The 19,265-nt window shown below is 53.9% G+C and overlaps 1 protein-coding gene across 2 annotated transcripts in view; it reads left to right on the top strand.

Annotated features, from left to right (window-relative positions):
- The window catches only part of MED27 (mediator complex subunit 27), a 240,480-nt gene that overhangs the window by 195,621 nt on the left and 25,594 nt on the right, over window positions 1-19,265 (top strand). For both annotated transcript variants that reach the window (XM_027556630.1, XM_027556629.1), the window contains exon 6: window positions 1,907-1,948. In XM_027556630.1, coding sequence (XP_027412431.1) covers window positions 1,907-1,948 — 42 coding nt within the window. The remainder of the gene's footprint in view (window positions 1-1,906; window positions 1,949-19,265) is intronic.

The following is a 19,265-nucleotide window of genomic DNA, read 5'->3' as shown; positions in this document are numbered from 1 at the left end:
GTTGCTAACCTATCCAATTAAAACTCTAATGTCTGAAGAGATTTAAAATTCTTACTCTATCCATTAGCTTAAAGTGAGAGGCAGTGACTAAAAACTGACACCCTCTTTCTGGAGAGCAGTTCAGCCAGGGTAGAAGGAGAGCGGTCAGGTGGGGGCTTCTGTGGAAATGCAGGAAGGGGGTGGTTCCGCAGTGGGTGTGGCGGGAAGCAGACCGATTGAAATCAGTGTTCAGTCACAGCTCTTCCTTCATTGTTCCTGGACTTGGATCTGCTAAACTTACCCTCTCCAGCAGGAACCTGCCAAGGGCTGGAGAGGGTGGGGGGCTCCTCTGTACCACCCAGGTTCTTCTACTTAAGACCAGGAAGAACCAGAAGAACTGCACGCATGCCTGTTCCCAGCCCAGCCTTTCCCTCCTGAGGACGGTTTTCAGAAAACCCTCAGCCTGTCCCACATCAGGTGCAGCACTTCCGGTCTTCCTGGAGCAGTCTTCCCAGCTGCTGGCTCCTGATCCTCCTAGGCGCTCCAGAGTCAACACACAACACACAGGCTGAAGTAGCCGTGTCTCAGCTTCCTGCCGTGACCACTGGCCAACCTCAAAGGCGAATTTCAAGAGGCGCACTGACCAGGCGTTTCAGTTTGCTCCACTCTTGAACCCATATATTAAAGCTGACTTCTGAGCACCCATGGGACCTCCTGACGGCCCCTCTTTTAATCTGCAGGTTCCTCACTGTACTGGGGGTGGGGGTAATTCTAGTTTTCCATACTCCCTTTTGTTCTAACCTCTTGAAACAGTGAGAAGGCATTGATTTAATTTCTCTTACAACCTGTCAAACCAGAGTGGCTTGGTTAGACTGAGCCACGGAGCATCCCATGCAAGACCAACTGTGGCCCGAGGACTGGACTCTGAACTCTGCCCACATTCCATCTCAGACCACTGTTTCCCTGACCAAGGGTTTCTGACATAGGGCTTCATCACAGTGAACCTGTGGAGCCCTGTGAAAACAAGTGGACAAATCAATATATTCTCTGGCCCACTCCAGACCTCCTAATTCAGACATTCCAGGGAAGGGACCAAGAAATCTGTAGATTAAAAAACAAACAATTCCCTCAGGGCCTCTGATGCCAGGCATGTTTGAGCACCACCAAGCGAGCCCATCCATAAGAAGCTCCTCCAGATTATTGTGGGCAGTCAAATGGCTCCAAACGCAGTCTCACCATCTAGGAAGAAAGGTTGCTGATGGGACCAGCTCCCCAGGCTCGTCCTGGGGATGGTAGGGGAGGGCACGTGGAAGGCCCAGGGCGTGCCTGGCAGGGGGCAGGTGTTCAACAGCAGGGGTCTGCTTTCCTCCGCACGTGCCTGGGACATGGCCCTATCCTGTGCCAGGATGGTGTAAACAGAATAAATAAAAGCGTCAGTCAGTTTTAAGTGTGATGAAAATATTTAATTTTTGAAAGGATAAAGAGAAGCAAGACAACAGGTATGGGAATGATATTTTAAAACAGAGTACCTGGGCAATGACTCTTGAACAAGTGACGTTTGAGCCAAAGGAAGTATACGAGGAGCTGTGCGAGGATTTGTGGGGGAAGCAGTCCAGGCGCCGCAGGTGCAGAGGTCCTGGGGCAGGGCTGACCGCGGCGGTCGAGTGATGCAGGAGCACTGAGGAGGAGTCAGTGTTAGAACAGTGGGCACGGAGCCGTGGGTGTGGCAGGTGCCTCACACTGACTGCTTTATGTCTCTTCAGTTCATCTCCTTAAATCACCACAGCTGATAAAGAAGAAATCCAGCATGTGTTTTTCTTACAATCATAGGGTTTTTCCAAGCTTAGTAACAGTAGTTACAATATCATTTCTTAGAGTCCACAGTTGTAAAATTGATGCTGATATTTTATCTCTTTCCCCCCCACAGCTTGATATATGGTCCAAATCCAACTATCAAGTGTTCCAAAAGGTGAGTTTTCCTTTTTGCTTCTTCCTTAAGAGGCTTTTACGGAAATGTGATGACTTCGAGGTGGAAATATTGGTCTTAAATCAGAGACCTTTTAAAAAGTGAAAAAGCCAGACACAGAAGCCTGCTCAGTGTAGGATTCCATTTATGTGACATTCTAGAAAAGACAAAACATCAGTGACAGAAATCAGAGCAGTGATTGCCAGGGCTTGGGAGTGAGGGCAGGAGATGGTCCCCGGAGGGCTGTCGAACAACATGTTTGGGTGATGGAAATATTCTTTGTCATAATTATGGGATCACGCAACTCTGTGTTTCAAAACTCATAGACTAAATGCCTACAAAGGGCAAATTTTGCTATGTATAGATTATACGTTTAAAGAAAAAGGGCTCTTGAGTTCTCCCAAGATTAACCCACAGCTTTGTTTGTTTGTTTAGTATTTACTTCTTTTTGGCTATGCTGGGTCTTTGTTGCCACGTGTAGACTTTCTCTAGTAGCGGGGAGCAGGGCTACTCTAGCTGTGAGCACAGGCTTCTCGCTGCGCTGGCTTCTCTCGCTGTGGGGCACTGGGCTCCAGGGCCTGCGATCTTAGTGGCTGTGGTCCTTAGCTGCCTCCCTAGCGTGTGGGATCTTCCCGGACCAGGGATTGAACCCTTGTTTCCTGCCTTGAAGGTGGGTTCTTAACCCCTGGACCACCAGGGAAGTCCCACCGCAGTTTTTAAATTCAGTTTCCCACAGCCCTGTAATCCACACGTGTGCCTTAAGGACGGGAAGGAGGCAGGCTGGCCCCCTCACCCTGCCCCACCCCACTCTGTACTACAGTGACATCTTTTCAGGTGTCGGGCTTCCTGAAGGAGAAATACTATCTGGGAGATGTCAGAAAAAAAGGAATGTGACCAGAGAAAATCCATTTCCCCAGCTCCCAGTGGTGGAAGGGTCCCTTCGCTGGACCAGCTCAGGACCTGGGGCTTCTGAGGGCTCCTCCCACAGCACTCAGGCCAGCTCCCCGGCAGGGCAGCGGCCTCCTCCTTCTGTGCCCCCGTCCTGTCTGCTCCCATCCAGCAGTGCAAATGATAGGGGAGGCTGTCAGCTCGCTTGTTGCCGCCTCGTTCAACAGCAGTTGTTTATTTACCCCTTTGCCATGTGCAGGTTCTGGGCTCAGTGCTACAGGGGAAGTAAGACGGACAGGGAGAGAGGGTCAGGGACCCCAGGCTGTTACCTGGGGCCGTGGTCGAGGACAGGAGGGCCTCCTTCACATCAGAGTGGTCGCAGGAGTCCTTGATGCAGCACGAGTTAAACTGAGACAGGAGGCAGGGGAAGAAGCCAGCCATATGGAAAGCCACGGAAAGAGGGTCCCAGGCTATGAAACTACAGCCCCGAGCCCCGTGTGGACGGGGGACTTGGCGTAGCCCCGCACACCACGGGGGCCCGGGAGATAGCAGACAGACGGAGGGCAGGTGGGAGAGTGGGGATTTTTGGCCTGGCCAGCAGGCGCCCCTCAGTCCTGGTGCAGAACTTGAATTTTATTCTCAATTCAGTGAGGAACCACTGGAGGGATTGGTGTGGAGGAAGGACACGATTTTCAGGGCTGGGCCCGAATTACCCCACTTGAGTAATAGCTGTGTCCGGGGTGTGCCGGTAGCTCAGCATAGGATAGTGGTGGTGGTTTTTTCAATTGAGGCGAAATTCATGTAACATAAAGCTAACCATTTCTAATCATTTTCAAGTCAGCAGTTCCATAGCTTTTAGTACTTTCACAGCATTGTACAACCATCACCTCTATCGCATTCCAGAACATTGTTCTCATTCAAAGGGAAACCTTGTTCCCATTAAGGCATGGGCCCTGGGCTGCATGGGCTTCCCTGGTGGCTCAGACGGTAAAGCGTCTGCCTGCAGTGCAAGAGATCCAGGTTCAATCCCTGGGTCAGGAAGATCCCCTGGAGAAGGAAATGGCAACCCCCTCTAGTATTCTTGCCTGGAAAATTCCATGGACTGAGGAGCCTGGTAGGCTACAGTCCATGGGGTCACAAAGAGTCAGACACAGCTGAGCGACTTCACTTTCTTTCTGGGCTTCATATCAAAGGAGCTTGATGGACCAGCCTCTGATGGTGACTAACGTGCCTCAGTTCGTAGTGCTCCCTGGACCCCTCTCCAGTGAAAGGGGGAAGCCAGGGACAGGTGTCCAGGGCTGGGGAGGGTCTGAGGCTCACCCCCTCGTCTAGGGAGTGTGTGCAGGCAGGAAAATGTCCTGGTTTTATCATGGCTACGGGCACTGTGCTGCCCCGGACTGGATCCAGAGCCAGGAAGGACTTATTAATGGAGAAACTGATGAAATCCAAATAAAGTCTGGGCTCGACTCAGTAATAAGTTAGCGACATTGGTTTCTTCATTGTGATGAACCTACCTGATGATGACAGATGCTAACAGCGGGGAAACTGGGTGTGCGGTCTGTGGGAACTGTGTGTGCCGTCTCTGCAGTGTCTCTGTAGACCTGAAATTAGTCTGAAGTTTAAAATTCATCTTAAAAAGAAAAATCATAGTGTTTACTCTTCTAACACGTCTTAACCCAACTGAGGTACCCAGACACAGAAAGGGAAAAACAGCCTCCCTCCCTGGGTCCAGCCCCTAAAGTGAAGACGTCCATAGTCACATGGGGCTAGCGTGGGCGACACCGTGTTAATCCAGGCACTCTTATCTAAGTGACCAGACCAACTGTACCTGTTCAGCTCACATAGAGCCTCGGCCTTAACTGCTAACTCTGTCCATGCCAACGGCTCTTGTCATTTCTCCCCCAGCAGCTGGTTGAAAAGCATTCTGAGGTGAAAGAACACTGCTCATTATCTGTATCTTGTTTCCCTTTCACAGTGAGGAACACTAAAATGTTTTGGGTTTGTTTGTTTAACCTGGTTTATCTTCGTGGCCTCTGGTCTTGCAGGTGGTTACTTTCTGGCTCCAGGGAAGGCAGGCGATGACTTCAGCCCCTCCACCGCCGACCCCCACTTCCCAGCATCACAGAACCACAATCTGGGATTTTAACCATGGTCCATTCCATTCAGATACCCTTCATGAGGGAGGGCCTTGCCCAGGCTTGCCTTGGCAAATACATTTTTTAACGTTCTGTGTGGTATTAAGTATTTTTGAATGCAAGCGGAAAGTTTATTAGGAAGTTGTAAAATGTGTGAAACACAGATTTGGTGAAGCACGGATTTAGAGAGACAGTGCTATATTTGTATTCTACTGCCCCTAAAAATAACCTGCCAAGCGCTCTTTATATGTCTTTAAAACTACAAACACGGCGTGGCAGGGTTTAAAATTTGATATTAGCTAGTTGGGGAGACTCCAGAGCACCCACCACTTTCCTCCTTGTAGTTTATATAACCTGTTCAAAGCAGCAGAAGTGGAAGAATTTGTACAGATGGGAATTTTATTTCGGCCAGTGAATGGCTTGCTGTCTGTTTGTGCGGAGCCCTTTGTCGGGCTGCTGTGTCATCCCTCCCCTCACCTGTATTTTAACTAAATGGACTTGACCTCTGAGACTGACCTGCACTAGATTCAGTTCAGTTCAGTCCAGTTGCTCAGTCGTGTCCAACTCTCTGCGACCCCATGAATCGCAGCACGCCAGGCCTCCCTGTCCATCACCAGCTCATGGAGTTCACTCAAACTCATGTCCATCGAGTTGGTGATGCCATCCAGCCATCTCATCCTCTGTCGTCCCCTTCTCCGCCTGCCCCCAATCCCTCCCAGCATCAGAGTCTTTTCCAATTGAGTTAACTATTCGCATGAGGTGGCCAAAGTACTGGAGTTTCAGCTTTAGCATCATTCCCTCCAAAGAACACCCAGGGCTGATCTCCTTCAGAATGGACTGGTTGGATCTCCTTGCAGTCCAAGGGACTCTCAGGAGTCTTCTCCAGCACCGCAGTTCAAAAGCATCAATTCTTTGGCGCTCAGCTTTCTTCACAGTCCAACTGTCACATCCATACATGACTATTGGAAAAACCATAGCCTTGACTAGATGCACTAGATTAAAGAGTGACAATTTGGAGGCAGGAGAGTGTGCTTTCTGATGAGAATGAAAGGCAGGTGATGTTAAGGTCCTTTTTCTCTTTTCAGGGGCAGGTAATAGTTACTGGATTACAGAATCCACTCCCTTCCCTCCAGAAACATTGTCTGTCTGTTGTCAAATGAAGAAATGTATTGGAAAATGACGTAGCACAAAATTGAGTTGAATCCTTTATCAGTAAAGTTTTCCAACTCATCATAGTCGCGTGGCAGGGAGTCGGGACCTTGTTCTCTTGGGGAACACTGGTAAAGAGGATGAGGAGTGTGTAATGTGGAGTCACCACGGGGCAGGGGAGTGACCACACTGGGCTTGCTTCATTGTGTTCATCTCAGGCCGTGTTGGAGGTCGGAGGGCAGCCCTCTCTATTCCACAGCCCGACCACCCACTGAAAGCAAGGCTGGGGCCGTATGTTCCCTGCAGATTCTGAAGGCCGGGTCCAATTGACGGGATGATGTTTAACATTTCAAACTCAACATGCCAAAGGAAGAGATGAGGTGGCAGCATTTCCCAACTCTGCTTTTTAGTATCAGCTTTTTCCTAGAATTCTATTTTCTTCCTGTCCACCCACTTAAAGTCTAGGTGTCCTGATTGATGTTGCTTGTAGTGTTTCCCAGAAAGACACTGCTGGGGATCGCAGTGGTGAGCGTTCCCTTCTGCCCGTCATCCGCCTGCTGACACCCACCCAGCAGCCCCACCAGGGTAGACTCACTGAGTGCCCTGATCCAGGAAGATCGACCTAGAACAGAAGTCAAAGTGACTGAGAAAGTGCGAGGTCAGGGAGGATCCTTGGTCACCAGCGAGAAGGCATTTCTCGGGCAGAAATGTGTCCTAACCGTGTAGGTAGATGGCAGAGCTGCACCCCGGCGCTGAGGTGGGGACACTGGCTGCCAGCATGACTGTCGTGGCGTCGCTTGGGGAGCACTCTCTCTGCATTGCCGTGGGTTGAGCCCCAGCGCTCCCTTTCCTCGGCGCTCACTGTGTGGTTGCAGTTGCTGTGGAGTGTCTGTGTTTTCTTGCCCACAAGCAGCAGCGGTGGCCACTGCAGAAAGAGGCCCGACGGGAGGGCGGGAAGCCGTCCCAGGTCTTTCCGTGCAAAGTGACACAGCTGGAGGCGGGAGCGGGCACTGACTCACAGAGCCATGCCAAGCTCACACTCGCCTTTTTATTTCTGGAAACTCATGCCTGTCAAATTCTCCTCAGTCTGATCCTGGCTCCCCAGGTTAAAGACGAGCACGCAAGGTACCACAGCAAACCCGGCTCCCGGAAGCTAGTGTGACCTGCCTTTTGTCTGCTACAGGGCCTGTCGGTGAGCCCTTTCCCTCGTCCTCATTAGCCCCCTTCCCCGGTGGTGGGGCGCGGTGGAGGGCCGGGGACAGCTGGCCGTGGGTCCGCGGCTGCCAACAGGCCCCCGTCATTTACCGCGGCGCCCTGGAGGCGCTTTGCGCTTGGTCCTGGGGCGAAGGAGCTTTTTATAGCCAGCAAGTCTCCAGCAGAGCAGATTCAGAGAATGGAACTTGAAAATAGGGGGGACCGTCTGAAAGGGCAGAATCACAAAGAGCCAGGAAAGGTTTCAAGCATGTTCGGATTTTTCTGACATTTAAACTCTGCAGGGGCACTCACTGTTTTGATCTTTTAACCTCCTCTCTTCAAAACAGTGGGCATTTTCATCCAGTAACTTGGGAAGAGCGGGAGCAACTCTATAGCTACTTACCGAGTTAAATCCTGGCAAGGAGGCCAGAGAGCGAGGGAGGGCTCTCAGCCCCAGGCAGGCCGGCGGGGACAGAGGTGATGTCGGAGGGTCCGCCACCTGCGTCCCAGCTCTTTCGCTCAGGGGCAGGCAGGGCACAAAAATCCCAGCCCCAGGTGTCCAGGGCTGCCCCGCTCCGTATTCTAGGGGCAGCAGAGGGAAGAGGAGCCTTTCAGCCCCGTGCTGAGCTTGGCGTGGACTGGCGGGCTGGCTGCCGCTGCTCCGTTCCTGGGTTCACCCGCTCATTCGTCTGTTAACTCCCTCACTCAGGCTTCAGTCCCAACACTGGCCTCTGTCGGGGAGGCTTCATCAAGGGGAAGCTTTATCAAGTGGCTCCCCAGAGCTTGTCAACAGATGAGATTATGTCTCAGAAAAGTCAGTTCTCTGAAATTTCTGAGACATTGAGCCCCTCGCATAAATCTAGGGCCTATCCAGATTGTTGTTCATTGGCTAAATCACATCCAGCTGTTTAGCCACCCCATGGACTGTAACCCGCCAGGCTCCTCCATCCATGGGATTTCCCAGGCAAGAATACTGGAGTGGGTTGCCATTTCCTTCTCCAGCCTCCCCAAATAGTCTGTGACAAACCTAACTTGTCACCAACTCCGAGCCCAGGAAGGGGGGCTGTCCCAACATGGGGTGTTCCCAGAGGACAGGACTCTCCTCTTGCTCAGGGCTGTGCATGTCTGTACCTGCTGTAACATCGAACGTCCCCAGAGGGACTCAGTAAATACTCATTCAGTTCTTTTCAGTCTCATGCCTTAGAATATCTAAATACCTTCCCACCAGCTCATTTCCATTTTCTTTCAGAAGCCTCTCTTCAGACAGCTCAGAGAAGGCCCTGGAAGGGCTGTGGAAATCCTGCCAGGTCTCTGTCCTTGCTCTTGTCGGGTGTCCTGCTCAGGTGAGGCCGTCAGCAGAGGCCCTGCACCTAGAGGGGACACCCCCCAATCCAAAGAGGGGTCTCACATTGTAGGAAGGGCCTCTGTTTTGTCCCCTTTACTGTTAAACGCTGTCTAACCTTTTCCGAAAGGAGAGCATGTGCAGTGGAGCCGATACGGTGTCATCGTCGTCCTGTTTCCATGCCTTCTGTCCTGCCTCCCACGTGTGTCTTCGTAGCCCCAATTGGAAAAGCCAAGGGAGCACCTTTGACTAGTGAGGGGCTGAGGGGCAGCTTCATGAAGGAAGAGAGATTCCCGCTGGTGGTCTCCATGAGCATGGTAGGGGGATGCTGCAGAAGCCAAGCCTTGGGCTGTCGACAAGCTTCAGGACAGGAGAGGTGACGGACAATTCCAGGGTCATCCCAGAGGGCAGCCCTTTCCTGAGCAGAGAGCCAAACTGCATTGACCTCACTGGGTCAGCAGAAAGGAGGGAGGGGGGGATGTCATTAAGTGTCAGCCCAGGGCCCTGGGAGCTGAGAACCGGAGGGGGCGGGAGGAGGGGCATTCTGCTCACCCTGAGCCTTGATCACCACATTGTCTGTTAAATATTCACAAGCTTCTAAAGCAGGATAGGGTTGATGGCGTACTTTCCCACCTCACTACCTCTGCGAGGCTCCCTGCACCTCCGCAGAGGGTGGTCGTGACCAAGAGCCTCCCATGGACCCAGGCTTGCAGTTACTGTGAAGCAGGAGAGCCCGCCCGCCGGCGGGAAGTGGTTTGCGGTCTCTACCATTAGAGGAGTTGCAGAGGACCTGCTCTTGTCTCGTAGCTTCCTTCTTCCTGAGGGCTTGCCCGAGACACGTGTGCCCTGGGTCAGAGCCTAGCAGCTGCTTCTGGGAAGCCCGGCCTCCTGCCCTCGCCCAGGCCCCTTCCCACACTCCCAGTGCCTTCCCGGCAGCGTGCCTGTCCGCCCCCCACAACACCACCGTGAGGCTCAGCCTCACCGGTCACGTTCCCCACTGTGACCAGTCCAGAGAGAGGCGGTCCGGCCAGGCTGGCCACTACTCCCTGTGTGGCCACCCTTGCCTCGGCCCCATCATTTGTGAAACAAAGGGTATAAGAGTACCTGCCTCACAGGATTGGCACCCCAGATTACAGACCCCCACCCCTACCCCAGCAGTACCCTTTGGGCAGCCCTGACACACTGATGTAGAATCCTGGTCCTGGGACCTGAAACGGTGCCCTGGTGTCCTAAGAGGGCTGGTGGCCCCTCTGGCCATCCACTGAGATGGGAGTGTTCCCCACCCAGCAGGGCTGCTGAGAGGCTCCCAGCGCCACGGCAGCAGAGCCGCCTCTCAGGCTCTGCAGCGTCTGCTCTTTCTCCTGCAGTTGCCTCAGTTTCGAGGGGCAAGTAGGTGGTATTGTCTGTATTTCTTGGGAGCCCAGATGTCTTTGGATGTGTTTCTCTAACTGCCAGGCTGTTCCCCGCAGAAAATAACATCACACCAAGTGGGTACAGAGCAATTCAGGTGTCCTCGGGCTTGGGCTCTGCTGGCAGCCAGCAGCAGAACCTGGCATTTTACCATCTGGAAAGCACTGAACTTTTTTCGTTCAGCTAAATGAAGAGTCTTAATCCCTTAATCCTGGGAAACGTGAAGGACCTTTTGTGAGCGCCTCCTCTTGGCCCCGCACAAGGCCGTTGTGGTGGTGGTGTAGTCGCTGTCTTGTCTGACTCTGTGCAGCCACCTGGGCCATACAGGCTCCTCTGTCCATGGAATTTCCCAGGGGAGAATGCTGGAGTGGGGTGCCATTGCCTTCTGCAGGGGACCTTCCCAACCCAGGGGTCAAACCCACATCTTCCTGCATTGCAGGCAGATTCTTGACCCCTGAGCCACCCAGGGAAGCTGCACAAAGCTGGTCAGGACTCTGGAGAGTTCTCTCAAGGCTGCCATAGGGTTTCTCTGTTCACCCAGGTGTTCCTCCCCAAGGTACCCCATGACCTCAGCTTTTTCCACCCCTGAACACCCCCCTTTTACTCTGCTCCCCTAACCCCATCGGCCAAAAATAAATCCATAGCTTCTTGCCTACTCCATCTCTCCTTCTCTTGGGGTCCTGCCAGGTGTTTGGAGCCAGTGCAGAGCATCGCCTGGGGCAAGGCAGGGACTTCTGGTCACAGTTGGGCAAGCACAGAACCGCAGTGTCCACAGGGTGCTGCTGGGGGTGCAGGAGAGCCCAGGGTGGGAGGGGAGTCCCCTGGCCTGAGTCTCCAGGGCAGAGAAGTTAGCCAGGGCCCAGGCATTCCAGGCTCAAGCCTGGAAAGCAGAGTCAGGGAAGCCAGTCTGGGAGGAGGGGTTACTAAGGCAGTGGTGTCACTGGGGTGTGATGTGGGGCTGAGGGGAGACAGGACCGGGACCCTGGTCATTGAGGACCACATACGTGTGCTCCCATGTCGGGAAGGCTCCTGCAGGCGGCTGCCGAGTGTCCTGGGGGAGACACATCTGCCTCCGGAGGGTTTGCAGCCAGTCTGTGCTCGAGAGTCCTGGGCATTGACGGGCTTTGCTTTGGGGCATCGGTGGCATCTTGGCTGAGACTTCCAAGAGGGTCAGATTGGAAACCCCTCACACCAGACAAAAACTTCTTTATGGAGCCCCAGTCTACGTGCCTCAGGCCATGTTCTATAGTTTACAAACAAGACCTCATCCTTCTCAGACAGAGCTTGAACTCAAAGCCACGAGGAGGGGTTTTGCACAGGATGGAGCAGTGTCTGCCTTTGCTCCCCAGTCCCTGCCCAGCCAACCCCGTCCCTGTCGGCCCTGAGCAGCGTTGCCAGCAGACAGTTAGTTATAAGGCCTCATGAAGATGGCTCCTTCATCAGCACTGAAGGGAGTATTGATCTTGTCTAAGTAAATCCCCAGTCCCCTTGGACCTCGATGCCTCCTCCTCAGGCCTCTGGGCGTGTGAACCCATGGCACACAAATCCAGGGTACGGATTACAGACTCGAGCTGAGTGATGAAAATGAAACCCCATGCTTCCAGCCTCCCAGACTTCATCCCAGCATTGGAAGCCAGTCTCTGCACTGCTCAGCATCGCCCCCAGCCCCCAGCACTTTTCAGGACTGGCTTCATAGCTCTCAGTTTTGAAATAGTGATGGTTCCTCTTTTTATGGAATGAGTACTTCTGGGACTGTTTTCAGTATTCTTCATGGAACCAGTGCTCATCCTTGGGGCAGCATTGCTGCCTCTTTAAACATTTAACTCACTAGGTTCACGTCTTTGACTCCCAGACCCACAGAGAATTTTCCCATTCCGTGAGATTCCCAGTGTCCCTCTCATTAAGGGCGGGTCTCTCTCCACCCGGTGCAGAGACCCAGACTTAGCTTGCAAGTGTGTCCCGCAGATGAAAGTTCCTTTTTATTGCTTTGAGTCGCAGAAGCAGCATGTGTACAACCAAGTAACAAATGTTTGGCTTTGCTGCCTGTTGGTCTGTGCTCCAGTCTCTTTGAAACCCACGGAGATGGGAAGAGGTTCCCAAGAACAGCGCTGTGCTGATGGTCTCCCTTGTTCTGAGCTCTTGGTAACCGGCCCAGAATTTGAGGACCCCATGAGGGTGACATCCCATCAGGACAGCAGGTGGAGGCAGGCAGGAACCCGGTGCTCCTGCCGCCTGCTGGGACCAGCTTGTCTTTTCTAAAAGAACAAAGGGCTTTCATGTCTCTCTGGTTGGCCTGAGGGCAGAGCACGACACTAGTGTGCCCTGAGGGCGTTCAGTCAGGCCCTGCAGCAGCGCCCCCTGAAAGCAAGACCTCGAGGCGCCCAGTGATCCCAGCCTCCTTTACTGAAGGCCAGTGTGGGGAGTGATGTGGCCAAGGTCACCCAGATAATTAGTGAGGAACCCAGGCCGGAGCCCCGGGCTCCCGACAGCTCCAGATCATCTTCCCCCCACCCCCTGACTGCCATTTGTTCGCAGTCATGCGGGCATCGAGACGCTCCCCTTCACAGCGGGTGCGAGCCGGCATTGCTGGCAGAGAGCCAGAGCTGGGTCTCTACCAGACTGTCTTTTAAATAAGCAACTTCTGAACACTCGGGCACTTAACTTCTCCTCTTACTCTTGCGGGACGGACTTTTCCGAGGCAGAGGCTGCAGCTCCCCTGGCTCAGCAGGGGAGGCCTTGGGCATCGCGGGCTGCGTGCGGGCAGATGCTGTGCTCTCGTTTTGCCATCAGTCTGCGGCCTGAGGAAGGGCTCTGCGGCGCTGGGGGCCGCTGCCCAGGGGTGGGGAGTGGTGCCCGGCTGCCGCCTCCAGAGTCTGGCGCGTCACCTCTGCTGTAGCGCCAGCTGTCCCCTCTGGCCTGGAAGCCCGCACAGAGTCAGGACGATCCTGCAACCTGAGTGGACTCAGGAATCCCGAGGATACTTCCTGGGCCACCACGAAATACAGCACATTCTTTTTACAGGAGGAAACTGCTGGGGGACGGTATTCTGTTAGGAGGGCCTGGTGCCCTCCCCGCATCTCTCTGGCCCTGTCTGTGCATCACCGCTCTGTCCTGTGTTCTCCCCTACGGACATCTCCCCTTACGGCTGCCCTTGTGGCTCAGCTGCTAAAAAATCCGCCCGCGATGCGGGAGACCTGGGTTCAATCCCTGGGTTGGGAGGATCCCCCGGAGAAGGGAAAGGCTGCCCACTCTTGTGTTCTGGCCTGGAGAATTCCATGGACCATATACTTCACAGGGTCGCAAAGAGTCTTTCACTTCCCCTTTCACAGACAAAGAACAGAGCCTATCTGGCCACCATCAAACCCAGGCCCTGAGGGGCTGGCCTTCAGTAGAAAGTAGTCTAGCAGGACTTGAACCCGCTCTCTGCCCCTCCCCACCCCCCCGGAGGAGGGCACAAGTGGGGGAAAGCGTGGGCTCTGAGTGCCAAAGCCATCCCTGCAGCACCACGCCCCCCCCACCCCCAGACTGTGCTTTGCGTTTTCCCTGCTGCGCACGGTGCACGCCCGACGTGACACTGCCGGCTTCATCTGCCCTGTCTCCCCCTTCATTCTGCAAGGCCGGGAGACTCATTCCCTCCTGAGCTCTGGAGGGTCCTGAGTGGCATTGTTCCTGGTGGGTGCTGGCTCTGGGTGGGTGGTTGAGTGGGACGGGCAGAAGCTTCCGGTTGGGGAGGCGGATGGCAGCCACGCCAGTCGGGAGAGCTGAGGTGGCATGAACAGGCTTGGGACTGAGTCCCGCCTCCATCTGAGAGTCTTGGGCTCCATTCCCAGTGGGGAGGAGATGGCCTCCGCGGCCTCCTGTCTGTGTCCCCCTCCCCCGCAGGCTCTGCTCAGGAGCCGCTTGGCTTGGGCACGTCACCTCCCTGTGGCTTCGCTGCCTTATTGGAGTGAAAATCATCTCCCGTTCGTAGCCTCCTCCCAGGGTTGTGGGGAAGGGGAGGGTGACTCCCACTGGGTGGGTGTGGGCTGTCGGTCAGGCCCTTTTCATTCACTGTCCCTGTATTGACACATTTAACCCTTGTCCACAGCCACCTAGCTCGTAAGTGACAGGCACAATCCAAGCGGGTGCCGTCTGTCCCCGCAGCCTGGACTCCTCACCGGGCGCGTGTGTACAGCAGCCCTTGCTCAGAGCTGGTGCTCAGTAGCTGTCGCTGCGGAGCCCTGCCCTGGCTGCAGGTGGTTCCACGTAGGGCTCAGCTGAAGCAGCTCGTGACCTCCCCGGGACCCTGTCGATGTCAGCTCTTTGCGCACAATATGGCTGGGGAGCTTCGGGAGGCTTGTTGTGACTGGCGTCTCCTCCAGCATGTTGACTGGCAGCTGTTCCAAGGTCTCTTGAAAGACTCCTCTCTCACCTTCTGAGCTGAGTTCCCTGTCGGTTTGGGTGCAGGAAGACCTCTTCTGCCTCTCTCAGCCTGGGACAGGGGGGTGGTTTGTAAGCTTGATCAGTGGAAGAGAAAACTGGGAGTCAGTTTCACAGAGCAGAGTGGGTGTGTTGGCAACAATAGAGACATCACCCTCCTCTAAGTGAGTAATCACGTGCAGTCCAGCCCGACCGGGGCTCGGGGTGGGGTGCACACCCCAAAAGGAGCCGGAGCAACTGCGGTTTCTCTTGGCCTTGAGGATAGATGGGACATCTCTTGACGGAGTCCCTGGTGTCTGCACACTCCTGCTCGAGGAGTGTGCAGACACTGTCTTTCTGTGGCGTCCTCTTCCCGCCCGTACGGTCACCCCTGCCCCCCCACCCAATCCTCCTTCCCGCTTCCCCTATCTCCTTGGCTTATTGTTACTTTCATGTCTTCTCCTCCCTCCCTCTCCTTGGGTTCGCCACCCGCTTTGATCTCTTCTGCGCTGTCTTCAAACCCGCACTCACTGGTGGGATGAATGGCCTCTCTCCCGCGGGAGCATTAGTGCCCTTCTGCGGCCTCCGCTGCCGGCCGGGGTGGCTTTCATCTCCCAGCGGAATCTCATTAGCTCGACATCACAATGGGACCGAGCCTCGGTCGGGCTGGCCCAGAGTCAGTTTAAATTAGTTAATAGCCATCTTTGTTGTTGTTGCCCCGGGCTTGTTTTTTTCCCCCACATCTTGGATGCTGAGCAAAAAAAAAAATTTTTGTTGTTAAAAAGTGTACAACAAAACAAGTACTGAAGGTGGAATGTTCTGACAAAAGGGAAGATCACTGCAGGTGAATTTCTCCAGTATCTGACGACGACGTGGTGCCCACCGCTTTGGAGTTCAGCCCCAGGAACGTGAAAACCAGGGGAAGAAATTTGGGAGGTGGCAGGGACGGAAAACATAGCAAACCGGTTAGCTTTGCTTCCCTCTGCTAAAATATTTCTGTAATTGGAGATGGGAAGTTGAAGAAATTCAGCGATCGTGTCAGCGCTAGAAAAAGCTGCCACCATTTGGCAATGAAGAGAATATACGGGGCCTTTTGGAAAAGAGGCTGAATTTGGCCAGGTTGCTGACCCAGTAATGGGAAAACGGAATCGGTGCCCTGCCTGGAGCCAGGTGCCAAAACGGAGCTTTGGTGTGTGACCCCAGCCGTTTGTGGAAAAGGACGTTTTCTGGTTAGTGCGCTTTGTTCTGCTCTCGAGAAGCCTGTTGCCCGGCAGCCACATTTCCAGACCTGACCTGCACCTGGCAGTGGGACTCTGGCTTTCTGGACCCTTCGCTAGGCCGGGGGATGGTGGGCAGATGACGCTGGGGCTCGGGACAGAAGCTGTGGAGCTTCTGTCCACAGACGCAGAGCTGGCCAGGGCGTCTCAGGAGGGAAGGCGGTATAGGCTCGGGTCTCGTGGGCTCCAGGCCCACACACCCCTTGCCCCTCCCCAGCTGTGTGGCCTCTAAGTTTTCATTTCTTCATCTATAAAATGGACCTGGGGGACTTTCCCGGGTGGTTCAGTGGCTTTGACTCTGCGTTTCCAATGCAGGGAGCCCAGGTTTCATCCCCAGTCAGGAAACTAGATCCCATATGCTGCAACTAAGACCCAGCACAGCAGAGGTAGAGAATCTGCCTGCAAAGCAGGAGACCCAGGTTCTGTCCCTGGGTTGGGAAGATCCCCTGGGGAAGGGCATGGCAACGCACTCCAGTAGTCTTGCCTGGAGAATCCCATGGACAGGGGAGCCTGGCGGGCTACAGTCCATGGGGTCCCAGAGCTGGACATGACTGAGGGACTAAAACACACAAAACGAACCTCGGAGACCACCCGCCTCAGTGCGTTCGAGGAGTGAGTGAGCGGGCACATGCCTCACACGCTCTCATCAATGTGGCTGTCCTCAATTCACAAAATCAGCCCACGGTCCTGAAAGAGCGCCTTTCCAAAATAAGGAAAACCCTGCCAGCCCACTACCATTACCCCGCTCCCTCTTTCCACTGCAGCATCATGAAACATGGGTAGTGTGCTATTTTTGATTCATGAAAAAGACAAGTGATCCTTCGAGTTTGTGGTCCTTGGTTTCCCTCATGCCCCAGAAGGAAATGCCTTTTTCTTCTACTGCCAAGAATACTCTGCCTCCTGAGCGGCCTGGCTCCTCAGCTGCAGCAGGGGCAGGCCTGGGGGGCTGCTGGAAATGCCCAGTCTTGGCCCCACCCCACACCTGCCTATAATAATTGGTCAGTAGTCATGCATGGATGTGAGAGTTGGACTATAAAGAAAGCTGAACGCTGAAGAATTGATGCTTTTGAACTGTGGTGTTGGAGAAGACTCTTGAGAGCCCCTTGGACTGCAAGGAGATCCAACCAGTTCATCGTAAAGGAAATCTGTCCTGAATATTCATTGGAAGGACTGATGCTGAAGCTGAAACTCCAATACTTTGGCCACCTGATGTGAAGAGCTGACTCATTTGAAAAGACCCTGATGCTGGAAAAGATTGAAAGTGGGAGGAGAAGGGGATGACAGGATGAGATGGTTGGATGGCATCACCAACTCATTGGACATGAGTTTGAGTAAGCTGCGGGAGTTGGTGATGGACAGGGAGGCCTGGTGTGCTGCAGTCCATGGGGTCACAAACAGTCAGACTGAGCAACTGAACTGAACTGAGCAGCAAGATCCCCAGGGGGTCTGTGTGCCAATTCACATTTGCCTCCTCCTGTATTTCGGGATCCCGAAGAACAGCTGGAAAGGCCAGCTTGATTTCAGGGCCCCCACCCCAGAGATTAGATTCTAGGTCTGCACTGGGGCCGAAAAGCTCACGTTTCCAACACGTTCCTGGGTGATGCCTGAGCGGGCGTCCAGCACCAGCCTGCTTCTCCGCTCCGAGTGCTTGTGTTCACTCTTGTCAGCCAACCAGAGAACTGGCCTGGGTGTCTTAGACGAGAGGCAACGTAGCGAGCTTCCTGAGAGGCGTGTAAAATGAGTGGTAGGAACAGGAGAAAGAATTCTTCAGAAACTCTGTTTCATGTGATGGCAAATGTGATTGTAAGGACTGTCTTATGAGCCTATAAACAGCACTCGTGTGGGACTTTGTTTTTAGCAGGCACCTGGATGGTAAGCACCAAGCTCTAAGCTCAGGCATCCTCGGGGCCCAGCTGGCTTCGCTCGCTTTGTAGCCGTTCATTTCACCCCGCCAATCACCACCCGCCATTTTGCCAAGTTATCATTCTACTGTATGGTTTTTTTTTTTAAGCCTTGCTCATTTTAGAAAGCTGTCTGTCAAAAATGCTTAAAATAAAAACAGTCTTTGCACTTGAAGCAATAAGTACCATTTATCTTGAAAGTCACTTGGGTGAATTTCTTGGCATGGGTCGATATACGAAGCACGGCTGCGTTTGCAGGAAAACCAGCACAGGTGTTTCTGGTTCGTGACTTTTGGTGAGTGGCCATTGTATAGTTTATTTCTTTATTCAGCAAATATGTGCTGAGCACCTGCTAGATGCCAGGTGATAGTCTAGGCCCCGGGGACACAGCATGATCCTCGCCTGCACAGAGCTGGTCGTCTCGCGGAGTTCACTAGCCACCAGGCAGGCCCTGAAAGTCCAGTGGGAAAGAGGGCCAGTCCCAGGGCCAGGCAGCGCAGAAGAGAGGGGGCAGGCGGGCCCAAGGCACGGCTGGAGGATGAGCACTTCACACGCCTGACCATTTCCCCTGAGGGGAAACCACGGCTTCGAGAGGTTCTGTGAGCTGGGGAGCCTGCCTCCTTGCTCTTCAGGGTGTGGCCTCTCTGGCCTTGAGTGTAGACACACAGGCAGACTAATTTCTGGATCATTCATAACGCCTCTTGCGGAACCCAGACCAGACCAGCCCTGCTGGTTTCCAGCTGATGAGTTTGCTTAACTGCTGCTGAGGTCTGTCAGCGCATCATGGTGTCCTGGTGGGAACGGTGCCGACTGAAGAAATGCACACAACCTGGTCCGGCAGGAGATCCTCCATTTCTCAGCGGGAGGACGGACGAGTCGACGCAGGCAGACCACGCTTACTCGTGTTCACAAAGCTGATTGTTTTGTCTGATGTTTTTGTTTCCTTTTGTCTTTTGACCATATCATTTGTAATGGCGAGATTCCCTAATGAAGACAATCAAATAAACCATGAGTTTGAACACAGCTATCAAATTAGGAACAATCTATTCATCCGCTAATGGGTGGCAGGCATTAGCAATCTAGGGTGTCATCACATTTCAGAACTACAGGGGATCTTTGGCCAGCGCTTTGCTTTTTAGGAGGCACACTAAGACCCAGACAGATTCGATGGATCAAGGTCAGCAGACAGAGCTGGGGCAGAATCCCAGCACACGTTCCATCTGGTCCCCAGATGCCCCACGTGAACTTAGAGCCGTAATGCCCTTGGGCCTGCTGGCGGAGTTGTGAGAACAGCGGGTGTGGCCCACTGGACCACAGCTTTCAGGGAGCTGGCCAGACTGAGGACCACACTGGGAGCAGCACAGCTCGTCAGAAGGGTAGTATCTCTGAGGCCCCGGGGAAGGATCCTCAGAAACGAACAGAATCCTGGTCGCAGAACACATATAGCTACAAGTTATGAGACAGAATGGGAATTGAAGGAAGCAGAGAGACAGACCAGTTACACGGGCAGGAAAATCATCCCCGGGCAAAGACTGGAGTTGAACATGGACAGTTGGAAACGAGCCTCTGCGTCCAGGCGGTGTGCCGTGCGGTGGAGGGGCTGGTAACGCCCCGGGCACCCGCCGC

The sequence above is a fragment of the Bos indicus x Bos taurus genome, chromosome 11, assembly GCF_003369695.1.
Source record: "Bos indicus x Bos taurus breed Angus x Brahman F1 hybrid chromosome 11, Bos_hybrid_MaternalHap_v2.0, whole genome shotgun sequence".
In the NCBI taxonomy this organism is placed as follows: Eukaryota; Metazoa; Chordata; class Mammalia; order Artiodactyla; family Bovidae; genus Bos; species Bos indicus x Bos taurus.
The sequence above is the reverse complement of the archived record's forward strand: the minus strand, read 5'-3'. Positions and strand labels throughout refer to the sequence as shown.